The sequence below is a fragment of the Elaeis guineensis genome, chromosome 13 (genome assembly GCF_000442705.2).
Source record: "Elaeis guineensis isolate ETL-2024a chromosome 13, EG11, whole genome shotgun sequence".
In the NCBI taxonomy this organism is placed as follows: Eukaryota; Viridiplantae; Streptophyta; class Magnoliopsida; order Arecales; family Arecaceae; genus Elaeis; species Elaeis guineensis.
In genome coordinates, this window is record NC_026005.2 from 3,157,159 (window position 1) to 3,172,216 (window position 15,058).

The 15,058-nt window shown below is 40.2% G+C and overlaps 1 protein-coding gene across 6 annotated transcripts; it reads left to right on the plus strand.

Annotated features, from left to right (window-relative positions):
• Window positions 1-9,767: 9,767 nt before the first annotated feature.
• Window positions 9,768-14,708, plus strand: LOC105034422 (uncharacterized). 6 transcript variants are annotated; one of them, XM_073248108.1, is made up of 10 exons: window positions 9,769-10,130; window positions 10,254-10,403; window positions 11,031-11,144; window positions 11,272-11,388; window positions 11,519-12,001; window positions 12,119-12,483; window positions 12,579-12,678; window positions 13,135-13,194; window positions 13,344-13,427; window positions 13,505-14,708. In XM_073248108.1, exons 2-10 carry the CDS (start codon window positions 10,344-10,346, stop codon window positions 13,622-13,624), a joined length of 1,503 nt encoding a protein of 500 aa, XP_073104209.1. In that variant the 5' UTR covers window positions 9,769-10,130; window positions 10,254-10,343; the 3' UTR covers window positions 13,625-14,708. The 6 variants fall into 6 exon arrangements, with proteins under 6 accessions (XP_073104210.1, XP_073104211.1, XP_073104209.1 ...); XM_073248109.1 differs by lacking the exon at window positions 10,254-10,403 and having other exon boundaries at window positions 9,768-10,130; XM_073248110.1 differs by lacking the exon at window positions 10,254-10,403 and having other exon boundaries at window positions 9,768-10,130; window positions 11,040-11,144.
• Window positions 14,709-15,058: the final 350 nt, after the last annotated feature.

Genomic DNA, 15,058 nt, shown 5'->3' on the forward strand with positions numbered 1-15,058 from the left:
GAATTTAACTCCAAACGGTTGAAGCAAACTGGCCAATCACATAGTATGAATGCCCTCGTGTGTATATATATATATATATATATATATATATAGAGAGAGAGAGAGAGAGAGAGAGAGAGGGAGATGGGGAACAAACTTTTAGAGGCCCATTGATGGGGACATGCATGCTCGATAAGTGGTCCATGATCTATAATGCATCCCATTCTGTCCATGCAATTCTAATTCTAAGAGATTGTCCTGCAATACCTCAATTTGAACAGGAGATTGACACGTGAATACAACTACATAGAGGTTGGAGATTCCCCCCTCCAATAAAATTTGGAAAATAAGGTTCTTTCAATTTGAGTTGTAGGGAATCCAAGCCCGGGTATGGTCGCAATAGCGTGGACAGTGTGGTTGGTTCGTGGTGCACTTTGAAGGCACATGGCACGTACGCTGTTCATTCCCTTGTCTCGCTATTTATTTGTATCAAATGGTGGGACTAATTTGGACACATTAAGCACGTCGGCTATGCGTGCAGGAGTTAATTTTGGATCCAATGTAAGCCATTATGCTAGATAGCCCGAGATAAGGCCTAGTTTGGATCGGGATCGGGGGATGTCATTTCCACCTAGACTGCAATTGAGTTTTTAGTAAAAATGGCAATTGGATATTGGATCAATTAGATATGAAGTGGGTTGGAATATAAGATTAAATAAAAAAATCTATCAATTAGAATCTGATTTATTTATTAAATAGATTAAAAATCTAAATATAAACTTGAATATATTATTAAAAGATAGCTTAATCCGAACTACAATGTATTAAATTAAGTTAAGCAGATTAAATGATGAAGCATTTTATACAGAATTTAAAAGAAAAGATAATTTTTTTTTTGAAATAAATGATACTATTCTATGTCATTTCTTCTCTCTTCTTCTTCTTCTTCTTCTTCTTCTTCTTCTTCTTTTTTTTTTTTTTTTTTTTTTTTTTTTTTTCACCTCCTCTTTACTGTAACTCGGCCACAACCACCCTTTATTTGTAATCCATCCAAATATCATTTACTTGTCTTTAGAATGCATTCAAATTAAAGAATAATAAAATTATAATTATTCTATCGCATAAAAGCTTTAATCCCAAATAAAAATAAGGGTCAATCTCAACTAAACCTAATCTTCAAATTAAAAAAAAAAAAAAAAAGCTACCCGAATAGATTCTATTTGTATAATTCTGTCTCCAAAGTAGCCTTAGGGATTCTGACTAACCGGCCATCAGTGGGAACGAAATGCCACGATGATCTGCGGTCTTTTCTCGGAAAAGATGATTTATAGGTTTTATATATATCAAAAAATATTATTTTTAGGTTCAGGAGGGACTTGGTGACCGCCTCAAACGCCGGGAGCAGCCCATTTGTCTTGCTTCGTATTGAAACAAAATTGATATATGTCTGGTCCCAGGTGACAGATTGGAGGGACTAATTTGGACAGAGGAAATGACACGCCCTTTTAGGTCCCGGAGTTAAACGAACCCCACTTGACAGGGCCTAAGTTACCTATTAAGATCAATTAGTTCGACATGGAAAGGTTGTTTCATGCCCCACACATGCATACCATGGCTAATCTCAGCCACCCAACCATGGTAGGAGGTTCTTGTTGATCAGTAAGGACTGGGATGTCTCACTTGTATAGTTCACATCAGTTAACATCCTTAATAAATGTTGACATACTTTGGATTTGATGAATTAGTAAACATGCTTGATAGATGTTAATACACCTTGGATCTGATCTTTGCTGATGTAATCTAACGGACGAATAGAAGCTTGCCATGTGGTCTCCATTAAAGGCTCTATAAAGGTGTTAAAGCTCGTCCAACGGATGGTCATTATCGGTTAGCCCATGAAAGCATGTCCCATGTAGTCAAGTCCAGCAACATGCATAACATACAGGTAATTACAGAGTAGTTAAGGTGCATGTTTGTCTTTTCCCATGATTGACACTAACTCTCATCCTACATAAATAATGTCCAGGCGACCTTCAAGTGCCAGTTCTCTTACACTGACTCTTGTTTTCTCTTAAATCTTTACTATTCTTCGTAATTTTTGTCTGACTGAAACATCGAAAAATTTATTATAAAATTTTTATTTTTATTTTTTTTATTTTCATATCGGAATCGTAGCTCCAAATAGATCTTATTCAAGCAGACCAATCCGAACATTCCAAGTAGAGGTAGTTAGTCACCATTCATCAACACATTAAGTTTAATTGACCAGATTTTCACAAGAACATATGTAGTTGGCTAAAAACAAGTTTATTTTAATTATTAGTTGCATGGAGAAAAATATTGACTGATCTTTTCAATCGGATTTTTAAACAATTATGTTGGGTGGATGTTTGACCAGAACACCACCCAACAAGTGGTATCAGAGTAAGGCGGTACAAGGACGCAGATTGCAGCAGTGGTGAGCAAGACTGAAGATGGAGAAAACATGATCAATCAAGATGGAGATCAACCAGTTTGATGGTAAGAACAATTTCTCTTTGTGGCAGGCAAGGGTGAAGAACATGCTCATCCAACAGGGGTTGATCGATGCTCTCTTGTGATGAGAAGCCGACTACCATGGAGGTGTGGGATTGGAAATGGCTACAGATGCAGGCGGTGAGCACCATCCGCATGTACCTGACGGATGAGGTGGTGATCCATATACTGAGCGAGACTTTTCCGACGGTGCTGTGATCGAAGCTCGAGGAGTTGTACATGTCGAAGTCTCTCACCAACACTCTTTTTCTCTGGAAGTAGTTCTACCAACTACGGATAGCTGAGGGACAGAGCATGCAGGAGCATCTCAGTCACTTCCAGAAGATCCTCACCGACCTCCTTAGCGTTGGTGAGAATGTTGAGGAGAAGACCAGGGTGCTGGTTTTGCTGGCGTCGCTTCTCCCTTCGTACGAGTCTTTGGTGACTACTCTTCTAGTGAGGAAGAGCACCATCAAGATGGATGAGGTCACTGCAGCGATACTCTAGAATGAGATTTTTAGGAGGGAGAACCCGGCTTCGAGCTCAGATAGCGGTAGCTCAGCTTTGGTGGCTTTTGGAGGAGCAGGAGATGGTAGACGGAGCGACAGGAGATCGCAACGAGGGTGGTCTAAGTCCAGGAGGGACTTGAGCAAAATCAAGTATTACTGGTGTGAGGAGTTGGGGCATCTAGCCAAAGATTGTCCTCAACTCAAAAATCGGACGGTGGCTGCTGTAGCGAAGGCTGGCAGTGATTCAGATAGAAATATCCTGGAGATATCTGATGAGGTATTTACTTCTTTCCAGCAGTGGATATTAGATTCTGCATGCCCCTATCATGTATGTTGCAGAGAGGAGCAGTTTGACTCCCTAGAGAACAGTGAGGGCACTGTATATCTGTCGGATGAATCGAGCTGTGCGATCAGAGACATCAGGACGGTCAACTGGAGGATACATGACGGTGCAGTGAGAAAATTGAGGGAGGTCCGATACATATCCGATTTCAGACGGAATCTTATCTCACTTAGCAGACTGGATTTGAGAGGCTACAGGACGATAGCTGGTGGAGGAATCCTGAGGGTGCTACACAGCGATAGGATTGTGCTGGAGGAGAAGAAGGGAAGCAAAGAATATTATTATCTGGCGGGGAGCCCAGTGCGAGGTGGAGCTTCGGAAGCCAGGCGGAGCCCAGAGCGAGGTGGAGCTCCAGGAGGAGGTGGATCGGGCACGAGATAGGAGACTCGAGAGTACGAGAGGCGACGTCGTAAGGTGAGATTCCTATTACCGCAGGACAATACCCGAGTAGGTCTCAGGTCAGGAGGAGCACAGCATACAACGGAGATGGGATCGAGTGGTCTGGCTCGACTCCCATGTTTGCCCATATATGATCCGCGGCGATTGCCCTAGGGTATGAGGCGAGGAGATCCAGAATCTCTCGAAGTTTGGAGGAGACCGAATATCGAGTCGAAGTAGAGATTGTTAGGATTTGACGTCTCAAGATTCAACCCACACTGAGCCACAGTGAGGTTCGCGATGAAAAACGGAGTCCAACGAGATCAAGATCACCCAAAATGGAGCTCGTACGGAGAAGATACGAGCTTTTGAAGTCGGCACGAGATTCGAGGCAGTAGAGGACCGTCGGTGGGCCGGCGGAGCGGCGGTGGCGTGGTCGCAGGTGGTGGCGTGCGGCCTAGGCATGGCCAACGCGCGGGACGCGCGACCCAGGTGCGCGGCCCAGCCCTTGTGCGGGGCCGCGTGCGGGCGTGGCCCAAGCCCGTGCGCGCGGGCTGGCCCAGGCCCAGGCACCTTGCCTGGGCCTATACCCCGGTCCACTGTGGATCGGGCGGTCCACGGCTGGGCCTGTGGACTGCGTGGGTGTTTTCCATGCATTTTTCACGGTCCACGATACTATTTCATGGACCGATCGCGATCGGAGGGCCCAGGGAGTTTTCGATGATGATCCAATGGTTTGGGGCCTTAATTGGGTTTGATTAGGACTCTTAAACCTAATCTAACTGAGTTTTAGCCCTATAGAAGGGCCTGAACAGTGAAGAAAGAAGGCGTGGCTCGATTTTTTTTTTTGGGCTCGTGTGCGTGCAAGTGTGGTCACGCGGAAACCAGAGAAGATCAAGGCCCGTGAAGGAGATAGAGAAGGCCGTACGTTGTGAGAGAAGGAGCAGGAGGCTCCTAGACAATGGATGCCGGTCACTTCAAAGGTTGAGGGGGTCTTCCAAGAGAGAGAGCTTTTGTGAGGAGAATTTTCTGTGAGAGAGAATTGGGTATACAAGGATTGAGGATAAGGTCTCTTCTTATAAATTTTTTTTTCATAGTGCAATTTGCATGCCCCGTAGAGGCGAGCCCTTTTATGGCTGATCCACGTATTTTGATTATTTTGTTTTGTTTCTTCTTTCTTCCTACTACATCGCTTGATACTGAAAAGGTCTTGGGAGGTGGTGTCCTGACCAGACATCTACCCAACAAATCATTTTAACTTGAACAATTGCTTCAGTTGTTTTTTCAGTCCAAGATACTTTTCATGGCTTTTAAGATACTTATAATATTAAAGAATGGCAATAGATCGGGCATGGATTAGGTCGGCCAATATTCGTATCCATTTTGCAATTAAAAACTTGATGCCCATACCCATCGGTGCTCATCTTGGGTTGGGTCAAGTAGTGGAGTGGGTCGGATTGAATAGATAAGATGGATTGGATCGGATTAGATCAGATGTGGTAAAGAACTCGCCATTTAAATATTATAAAATAATTATAAATTTGAAAAAGAGAGATTTCAATTAAGGTTATATCTGATCAGCTTCAAAGTAGGGCATATTATTATGTGTATCGAGTCTATTTTGAATATTTTATCTATAATCTATATTCATTTTGAATTTTAATCGGATTGAATAAAATCTGTTTCATTCGAATTAGAGTGGATTGGATATCCGGTGGATCGATTTTAATTGTCATTCCTAATAATAATGGATGTAGTATTCTAATGCAACATTTCTTCATTTGATGTGCGGATCGTTGAAGTATATGATCCAACACATCCTTCTCGTTGAGAAAAAATAATAGAAGTACCATCTTTCGTATTTGAACTTGGAATTTTTTTGCCCTGATGAAGGAACATGCCAACAAATAAGTCGAACTCCATTCAACCATGCTCAGGACAATAATGCAAGTACACATGATCCATGCCTAGCAAGTGCTTGCACTCTTGCTAAAATATATAATGCCAGCAATCGAGCGCATGAATCAGAATCCAATAAAAAATTTTCATAATTAATGAATCCAATTAGATAGAAGCCTTCTCAAATCAAATATGAAAGCATAGCAACGTTAACAGTGTAACATAATGTTCGTTATGCTGAATTATAATATTCAAAGGTGTCCATGTCACGTGGATTGTAGTCGGATCTGAAAGTTAGTAAGAAGTCTCTCCGCATCGCTGGCCTGGAAAGCGAACTCTGATAACGTGTCTCGTCGGTCGCGCGCATGTGCATGCGATCCTCTCTCTCCCTACAAAACCAAAGGATTGGAGGAAAAAAAAAAAAGATATGCACATATGGCCATGGAGGAGCTGAGAGGAGCACAGCGAAAGGGTTGATTTTTCTGGATGGTCAATGTTCTGATAGAATTTGAAATGATAGTTTTCCGTTACCGTTATTCATCTGGGATATTTTTTTTTAATTTTTTGAATTATCCTCATATAAAAATTATATACATAGTTATTAAATCCAATCTAATCCGATCGATCTGATCAGAAATCCAATGACCCGATTATGGAACCGGACTAGTTACTTAATTGAACCGCTTATATTTAAAATTCAATCAAATCCATATGAATCGATTGATTGGATCATGAACCACTTGATCCGACGTAACCTGATTGAGCTAACAAATCGTTTAAAGTTTAAACTTTAAAGTCTTGAACCAGAAATACTGGGTCGGACGATTTAACCCTTAAGAATTTATTGTTTATCCATCATTCCTTCGACTTCCTGAGTTCAAGACCCTGTTTTCTCCTTCTTTGGGGATCAAGTCGGTGGCGATAGTAGCGAAGGAGGAGGACCGAGCAACCGACGGTGGCAAAGACTGAGGACAAGTCGACGTGGATAATCGGAGCCTCCTTCTTCGGTGAGTAACCGTTAATTTTTTTTTTCAAATATCTAATGAACAGGGCTCGGGATCGGCCCCTTCGCCTTCTCCTCCTCCTCCATCCGTGACCTCCTCCTCTTCCGCTTGAGCCCCTCCCTCCTCCTTCTCCGCTTGAGCCCCTCCCCCTCCACCTCCTTCTCCATCATCCGGGACCTTCTTCTATCTCCTCCTCCTCCGTTCGGCCCCCTCTGCCTCCTCCTCCTTTTTCGCCATCCGAGACATCCTCCCTCCGCCTCCTCCTCCTTCGCTCGACCCCTTCTCCTCTTCGTCTCCTCCTCCTCCGTCGTCCGGGACATCTTTCCTCCACCTCCTCTTCCTCCTTCGCTCGACCCCCTCCCCTTGTCTCCTTCTTCGCTGTCCGAGACATCCTCCCAACTCCTCTTTCTTCTCCTCCTCCACTCGGCTCCCTCCCCCTCCACCTCCTCCTCCTCCTCCACCTTCGCTTGGCTCCCTCCCCCCTCCATCTCCTCCTCCATCCAGATAATGGTGGTTGGAAGATCAATGACTTATTGTTCGTGCCTTTGTGGGACTGGGAGGTTGGGATTTGGGAGCCGTGGATAGCATGGAGGAATTTTTTTTTTTTTATGTTTTATGTTTTGCGTATTGACCCAACGGTTGGACTGCTGACCATTGATCCGGTACTTTATCTTGATCAAGATCCGAATCGAATTTAATAACTTTGGTTATACGAAGCATCTGTCTAATCAGGAAAAAAAAAAAAAAAAGGAGAAGGAAAAGGGAGGATTGGTCTTTGTTGTTACCATGTTTAAAGCCATCGATGTAGTATTGGAGATGGACTAAAAGATGGTGAGTGATACTTGGCTATGGAGGGTGCTGCCATTTTTTGGGTAGATCTGAGGAGATAGATACCCCGGGTCTTTCGGGATAATTCATGTTTTTACGGGGACTAATAATGCTACGGACTAGGTTGCTTCGTGTACATATGTCCAACCGTATGAGATTAGTTCTTTGGGAATCTACCATATCGTTACGAGACTTACTGTATTCTGATGCCTGGATGTGTTTGCGGCAGAGCTGTGCAATGCAAATGGCTATAAAGTTGATTCGAACTCATTATTTTTTCTCTCTAATACCCCCTAAGCTTCCAAGAATGCCCTGCTGCTCCGATCTGGTCCCCTTCATGCTTTTCTTTTTCCAAAATCGTAGCTTCCACTGACCGGCTTTCGTAAAGGTGGCAGCGGAATCCGCTGGCATAGCTTAGCAAAGATATTCACGTGGCTGGTGGGTGTCCTGGCATTTGATTACCAAAATGCCCCCATTCCTTTATAAAGAAAGGAAAATTTAAAGGGACAAGGCCTAGAATTCATGATCTTGAATCTTTTCTACACTTGCAGGGCCTGCACAGATAGCTAATATCAATCAATGACCAATTAATATTTCTGACCTACATGGAACTGCGATTCTATGTTGGTTATGTTATGGGAAGATAAAAGGAAGAAAATTCGAAGAATATGGTAATAGAATGATTTATAGATAATGCGAGCCAGTTGGGACAACATTTAACATCTTCGCTTTTTTAATAGAATATAAACATAGGGCTAGGAAGGTATATTCAATCTTTCCGAAAATGAAAAAGGTATATTCAAAAGAGAATCATGAATCAAACAATTTTTTGTTGAAAGTGTGATGTTTATTAGTATGGGTTATTTCTATATATAAGTTTATAATATATAATCATCTAATCATCTAATTAAAGAACAGTAAATAACTTGGTTGAAGAAAATCACAACTGTAAGCATGTTCGATCGAAATTGAATAATTTAGTTATCATCACTACTACGTTGATATCTGTGCCATAAACAAATCATAGGAACTGGAAGTACAAGGTTAGTCATAGTGTTAGCGATATAATTTCAATTCCTTAAATTTGTATATTTTTATCCATAATGCTTTTGTAATAAAAAAAGAATAATTTTATAAAGATAATACGAGACAGTTGGGTAATATTGTATGGGTTTGCCTTTTTTTATCATAATATGAACATAGGGTTATGAAGGTATATTAATCTTTCTAAAAATATAAAAATGTATATTCAAAATGGGATTACGAATCAAATAATTATTTATCAAGTGCGACTATTTATGTTGTTTTGACTCATTTCTATATATAAGTTTATCATATTAATCAAGTTGGTTGAAGAAAAATCATAACCATGACTTATTTTTGATTATAATTGTATAATTGAGCTATTATTGCCCTTGTCTTTTTTGATATCTATGTCATAAAGAAACCATAGAAATGGGAAGTATAAGGTTTGTTATGGTGTTACCAATATAATTTCAACTCCTTAAATTTATATATTTTTATCCACAAATGCCTTCTTGTAATCAAATTAAAATTCATCGGATTGATCTTAGAGGGAGACTTTTTGACACAAACTTACAAAACAAAACAAATAAAAATATTCTAATTATAAAGAAAAGAAATCAACCTAATTTTTTAAAAAAATCTTTAACTTTCAAGTAAAAGTATAAATATATTATTTTTATTAATTAAATTGAATGTAAATTCTAAGCAATTATTCTAAATTTTACTAGCATTGCTCCAATTGGATTCGTTATAGTTTTCAAGCTAGGGTATCTATTATGTTCCCCACCACATAGATTTTCTCTTTTCCTGATCAAATATAATGCAATGATTTATCATTACAAAATGTTATTCAAATTATCAAAATATTATTAGATCACTCGTAGTCGAGCAACGATCACATAACTAAATGTAGATTTTACCGTGGACATGAAAAAAAGTTTGCACTTATTATTCAAATATTTGTAATTGTGACCAAATAACTCCAACAAATTCGTTCATCCACGAAAACACTCTAGCATCTTGAAGTTTTTTATTTTAAATAATTTTTTTAGATTATTGCCGCATGAGAAAATATGCGCATTTTTGAAAGGTATTTTGGTCATGTTATATCCAAGAGGACACGCTTAACAGGAGACCCAGGAGCTGGAAAGGAGCCGTGGGGAACGCGCACGTTAGCTCATGATGAATCGTGCGGCGCTGGCCCAAGCTCTCTGCACCGCCAGCCACGCTACAGTACGCCGCCGTGAGCAACGTTAACACCCACCCCCACCCACTCTGGTCCTTCGCGGTAAGAATAAAAGAGAAAGAGAAAGAGAGAGAGTAAAATTCTGCGTGAGAGCTCGCTCGCTCTATTCTGCGTGAGAGCTCGCTCAGGGAGAGAGAGTGGGGGAGTGAGAAAAGCGCAGCGTTTTCCGATGAAAGAGATTGTCGCATCGCCTCTCCTGTCCGCTTGGCCATTGTCTGTTATAAGATTATAGAAGAAGAGCACTAGAAGAGCAAACTCGCTAAGCTTTCCTTACTTATTTTCTCTATTCTTCTTCCTTCAATGGATTCTGGAGTTAAAAATGGTTCCTTTGATATCCTCTCCGCCATTGCATTAAATTTTCCCGCTCCCAAGAGGGAATGAATGAGTTCGAGACCTGTCACCAGGTTAAATTTTACACAGCTCTTTCTTTAATACTCCGTGTGCCCTTTTTTATATAGTTTCTGTGGCATTGGAGGGTGGGGTGGGGTTTGTTAAGGTTTGCAGCCTTTTTACGCTCTCTTTTTCAGAGAGGATTTGCCGATAAGCGGTGGAGACTGGACATATAGAGAGAGAGAGAGAGAGAGAGAGGAGTGAGGAGAGGAAAAGGGGAGGAGGAGATGAATACCAGAGTTCGGACCGCGGTGCAGGGCATAAGAGCTCCACCGAAGCACGATAAAGTAGGCTTCTTTGGCGCTAATCCGAGTTGGGTCTCTCTTTTCTTTGGGTTTTGTGGCGTTTTGTCTCGAAAAAGGTGGCTCCTTTCATGCAATCGAGGGACTTCCCCTGGGTTTTTTTTCTCGGTCACCGATGGTTCTTTTCCGAAAGAAAGATTGGATTTCTTTAATGCTTTGTGGGATGTAGATTGTAAGCATCTCTTTCCGAAGTACGAACGGAGCAAAAAAAAAAAGATTTTGTCGTTGGAACTGTGAAAAAATGTTTTTTCTTTTTCCCCGAAGAATTTGGTTATGAATCGATGGAAGTGGCCCTGTTTTTGCTTGGATGTTTCAAAATTTGGCGGTTTTGATCAAAATTCGAAATGGGTTCCGTGATTTCAATGGCAAAATCCACTCCTATGAAGAATGAAATGTCCTCAGATTGGAATTCGGGATTGGTATATTATAATTTCTCGAAAAAGATGTCCTTTTTTCTCTCCCCTTGCAAGGATTCCGTCTTAATCTGGACAATTCAATCGGAACTTTTACTTTTTTTAACTCTCCAATTCTTTTTTTTTTTTTTTTTGGAGAAAACTCTCGAATTCATTAGTTCGATTGCTTCTTTCTTATATAAATCTTTCATTGGTGAAGGAGATGCAGAAGGAGAGGAAGACTGACGTGCAGGGAAGTAGATTAATGGATGCAGGGAAGGGGCTCAATCAATGCCAGTCCAGAAGACAGAGGAAGATTGCATTGCAGCAAGATGTATCTTTTCTTACTTCATTTCATCTATAAATAGATCTCTCTCATACAATTTTGCTCTATTTAAGTTTGGTTTAGTTGTTTCTCTATGTTGCCTGTATTCATGTTCCTCTTCTCACTTTATTTGCAGGTTGATAAGCTAAAAAAGAAGCTTAGACATGAAGAGAATGTCCACAGAGCTCTGGAGAGGGCTTTCACTCGACCTTTGGGTGCTCTTCCTCGACTTCCACCATATCTCCCTTCATATGTAATTATCCTTTCCTTTCCTCACTCTGTTCTGGTTTCCTATGTATATCTATCAATGTATCAAACTATCAGTTTTAATAGATGTACCAAGGTTCAATTTTGAATTGGTTTTCTTTTCCCTTTCAATCAAGACTCTAGAGCTGCTGGCTGAAGTAGCTGTTTTGGAGGAAGAGGTGGTTCGGCTCGAAGAACAGGTGGTGAATTTCCGGCAAGGCCTCTATCAGGAGGCCATCTACATCTCATCCTCCAAGAAAACCAAGGAAAGCAATTCTGATTCATATTGTGACCGAAACCCATATCAGAATTCCAAAATCATTGAGCGGCCGAAACCTTGCGTCCACTTAGCTAATTCTGAAGATTCAAACATCAGCAAGACTTCGGTGTCGATGAGGTGGTCTTTGGATGCAGATTCAAATCGACCTTCCTCCAATCAGTTTGCCAATGTCAAAAAGACACCTAAGAAGCCAAAGTCTTCTTTGGCCTTGCTAGAAGATTGCCGTGGTAAAGAGAACCAGTTGAATGCCAACTCTGCTGGGAATTGCAAGCAATCACCAGTAAAGAAAGTTCCAAAAGTAACAATGCCTGCGCCGGTGGAAAAGCATTCAGATGCTAAGGTGAATAGCTTTATGAATTCTAAGATCTATGCAGAGCTGGTCTGATAATATTCCTTCATAATTTTTTTTGGTGAATCTGATATCTGTATCGACTATTGCACCATTGCTTGGTTCCAGACAGGTGGCCAAGTGACGATGAATAGAGAAAGAGTTGAAGAGAGCTTTCGTGGTGCTCTAGATAAGGCAGCATCAGATGATTCCAGTGGCCCAAACAAAATATCTGAGGATATCCTAAGATGTCTTGTAAGTATTTTCTCACAGATGAGTTCGCCAAAGAGCACAATGGAGGACATGGAGATGTCTCCATCTGTTTCAGGTTCTTCTGTGAGTTCGGAGGAGAACGACTTTCAAGATCCTTATGGTATCTGTTTCGAATTTGGAAGAAGGGATATTGGGCCATATAAACATTGCTGTGCAGTTGAAGCAAGCTCAGTTGATCCAAATGTTATCACGAGCGCTCCATTACTTAATCGTAGACTAAAGTGAGTTTCTGTACTTAATTTGTTTCAACAGTCAATTTATCAAATTTGATGGCATATTATATGTGACAATTGCTTCTTGATTTGTTTGAATTCAGGCATTTACTCAGAAAGCTTGCATTGATGGATTTGTCAGGGCTTACCCACCAGCAGAAGCTTGCTTTCTGGATCAACATTTACAATTCATGCATGATGAATGTAAGCTGTTAATAAAAATCCTTTTAAAATTTGAAGTAACCTTGCAATTTTTGTTTTTTTTTTTTCCCACTAATATTTATGTCTCAAGGTTTCTTCATTTATGGAGCAGTACATATAGAAATTAATAATTGCTTGACAGTTCTTCAGCTATACTACAATTTATAGCTCAGATTACATGGTTTGGTGGTTGAAGTCTAGGAGTAAAATTTCTTTTCAAAAAAAAAAAAAAAGGCATGTCTGCACATTGTAACATCCACTTAAAAAAATCATCTCATGGGATGCTGGTTGCTTCCTTATTTGCTAGCCAAAGAATAAATCAATATTGTTTATGCCTTCAATTAGATATTTGACCATCTGCTCATCTCTGTTAGTGAATTATATAGGAGCTGTGTAGCCATCAGAAGTAAAAAGTTTCTGATAGATCGCTTTCTGTTTTTTATTATTATCTTGTTACAGGCATTTCTAGAGCAAGGGATACCTACTACTCCTCAGATGGTTGTCACTCTGATGCAGAAGGTGTGATTTTTTCACTGTTTTCTTTTCCTCTGTCTTTTTTATTTCTGAAATCCATACTTGGAATAGGAATTTCACTACAACTTGTTAGGTTGGAATGCCGCTATGTGACGAACAACTCAGTTATCCATCTTTCTGTATTATTATCTCAGGCTTTGATTAATGTGGGCGGCCACTTGCTCAGTGCAATGACAATAGAGCATTTCATTTTGAGGTTGCCCTATCACTCAAAGCATGTGAGTGTTTCTCTTCTTCTGTTTCCTCAAAGGCCTGAGTATTCTATTTTTAACCGCTGCTTGCGTAAATTCAACAGGCCTACCCAAAAGGATCAAAAAATGATGACATTACTACAAGAGCCATATTTGGTTTGGAGTGGCCTGAACCCTTGGTAACGTTTGCACTCTCATGTGGAAGCTGGTCCTCCCCGCTGTAAGTTTCTTTAACCACATTGAATGGCTATAAATTGTGCACGGTTTTGTAGTTGTTTCTGCAGCTTTTTTTCATTGAATGGTGTTGCTGCTAAGAGTGACAGCATTTCCTCTGTGCGTATATTGTTTAGCTCTTTTAACACATTTCAACGTGCATCGTACTTTCAAGTTGATATAAGTGGTTGGCATGATATTTAGTATAATAAATTCCAAGTAAATAACAACACGATGTGGTGTTCTACATGTTATATTTTGGGTTGGTGCGGATGGTTTTCAGTGGTTTTCCATGTGGGTCCTATTGTGTTCTTTATTCTTTCTCTAAATACTTGATGAAGAACGCAATGACAAGGGTAATCTAAGAGAGTAAAATGAGAAAATGATAAACTAATATGATTTATGTTGTGCCATTACACAATCAGTTACTTTGTAGTATCTTGGAACAGTTTAGCAATTGGTTGGTCTTATTCCAGTGACACTTTCAATTTATGTTTTCGGTGGCTTCTGCTGGTGGCCGAAATTTGTTTCTTTCTCTTTACACGTAATAAAACAAAATGCAATGATAAGGGTAAGCCAATATAGTAAAAACAGAAGAGTAATAAACTAATATGAGTGATGCTGTTGTGCCAGTACATCAGTTTGTTTACAGTGTTTTGGAGCAGTTTAGCACTGTGCTTAGTCTTATTCCAATGACACTTCTGATTTATGTTTTACATGGCTTCTCCTGGTGATCCCAATGTATATTATTCTCTCTCTTCCTCTTTGAACTTTCTAAAATAAAATGCCATGACAAGAGTAATCCAAGAAAACAAACAGGAAAAGGTAATAAACTAATATGATTTATGTTATGTCAGTGCATGTAATCAGATTTTTTGCAGTATTTTGAGACAGTTTAGCACTGTGATCAGTCTTATTCCAGTGACACTTACTAATATTGTTTTAATATAGGTGAGAGTTTACACTGCATCTCAGGTCGAGAATGAGTTGGAAACTGCCAAAAGGGATTACTTACAAGCAGCAGTCGGTATTTCCGCACCAAATAAATTGGCGATTCCAAAGCTGTTAGATTGGTACCTGCTTGATTTCGCAAAGGATGTGGAGTCGCTGATGGACTGGATTTGCTTACAACTACCAAGTGAATTGAGGAATGATGCAGTTAAATGCCATGAGATGGGAAGAAGAAGTGCAATTCCACAGCCTATACAAGTCCTTCCATATGAGTTCAAGTTCAGGTACCTATTGGCCCCATAGAAGCTTCTCTCTGCATACTCCATAGTTCACGGACTGAAGGTCTTTGGTGCACATCTTTATAATAAAACAGGTTGAAAATGAATAGATTATTTATTTGTTTGATTCTGGGAATGTTTTTTTTTTTTGGGTAAATCGGTATGGGGTTTTTGCTCTTCAGATTTCTCTGTGCACGCCCATTTTGGGAATGTTAC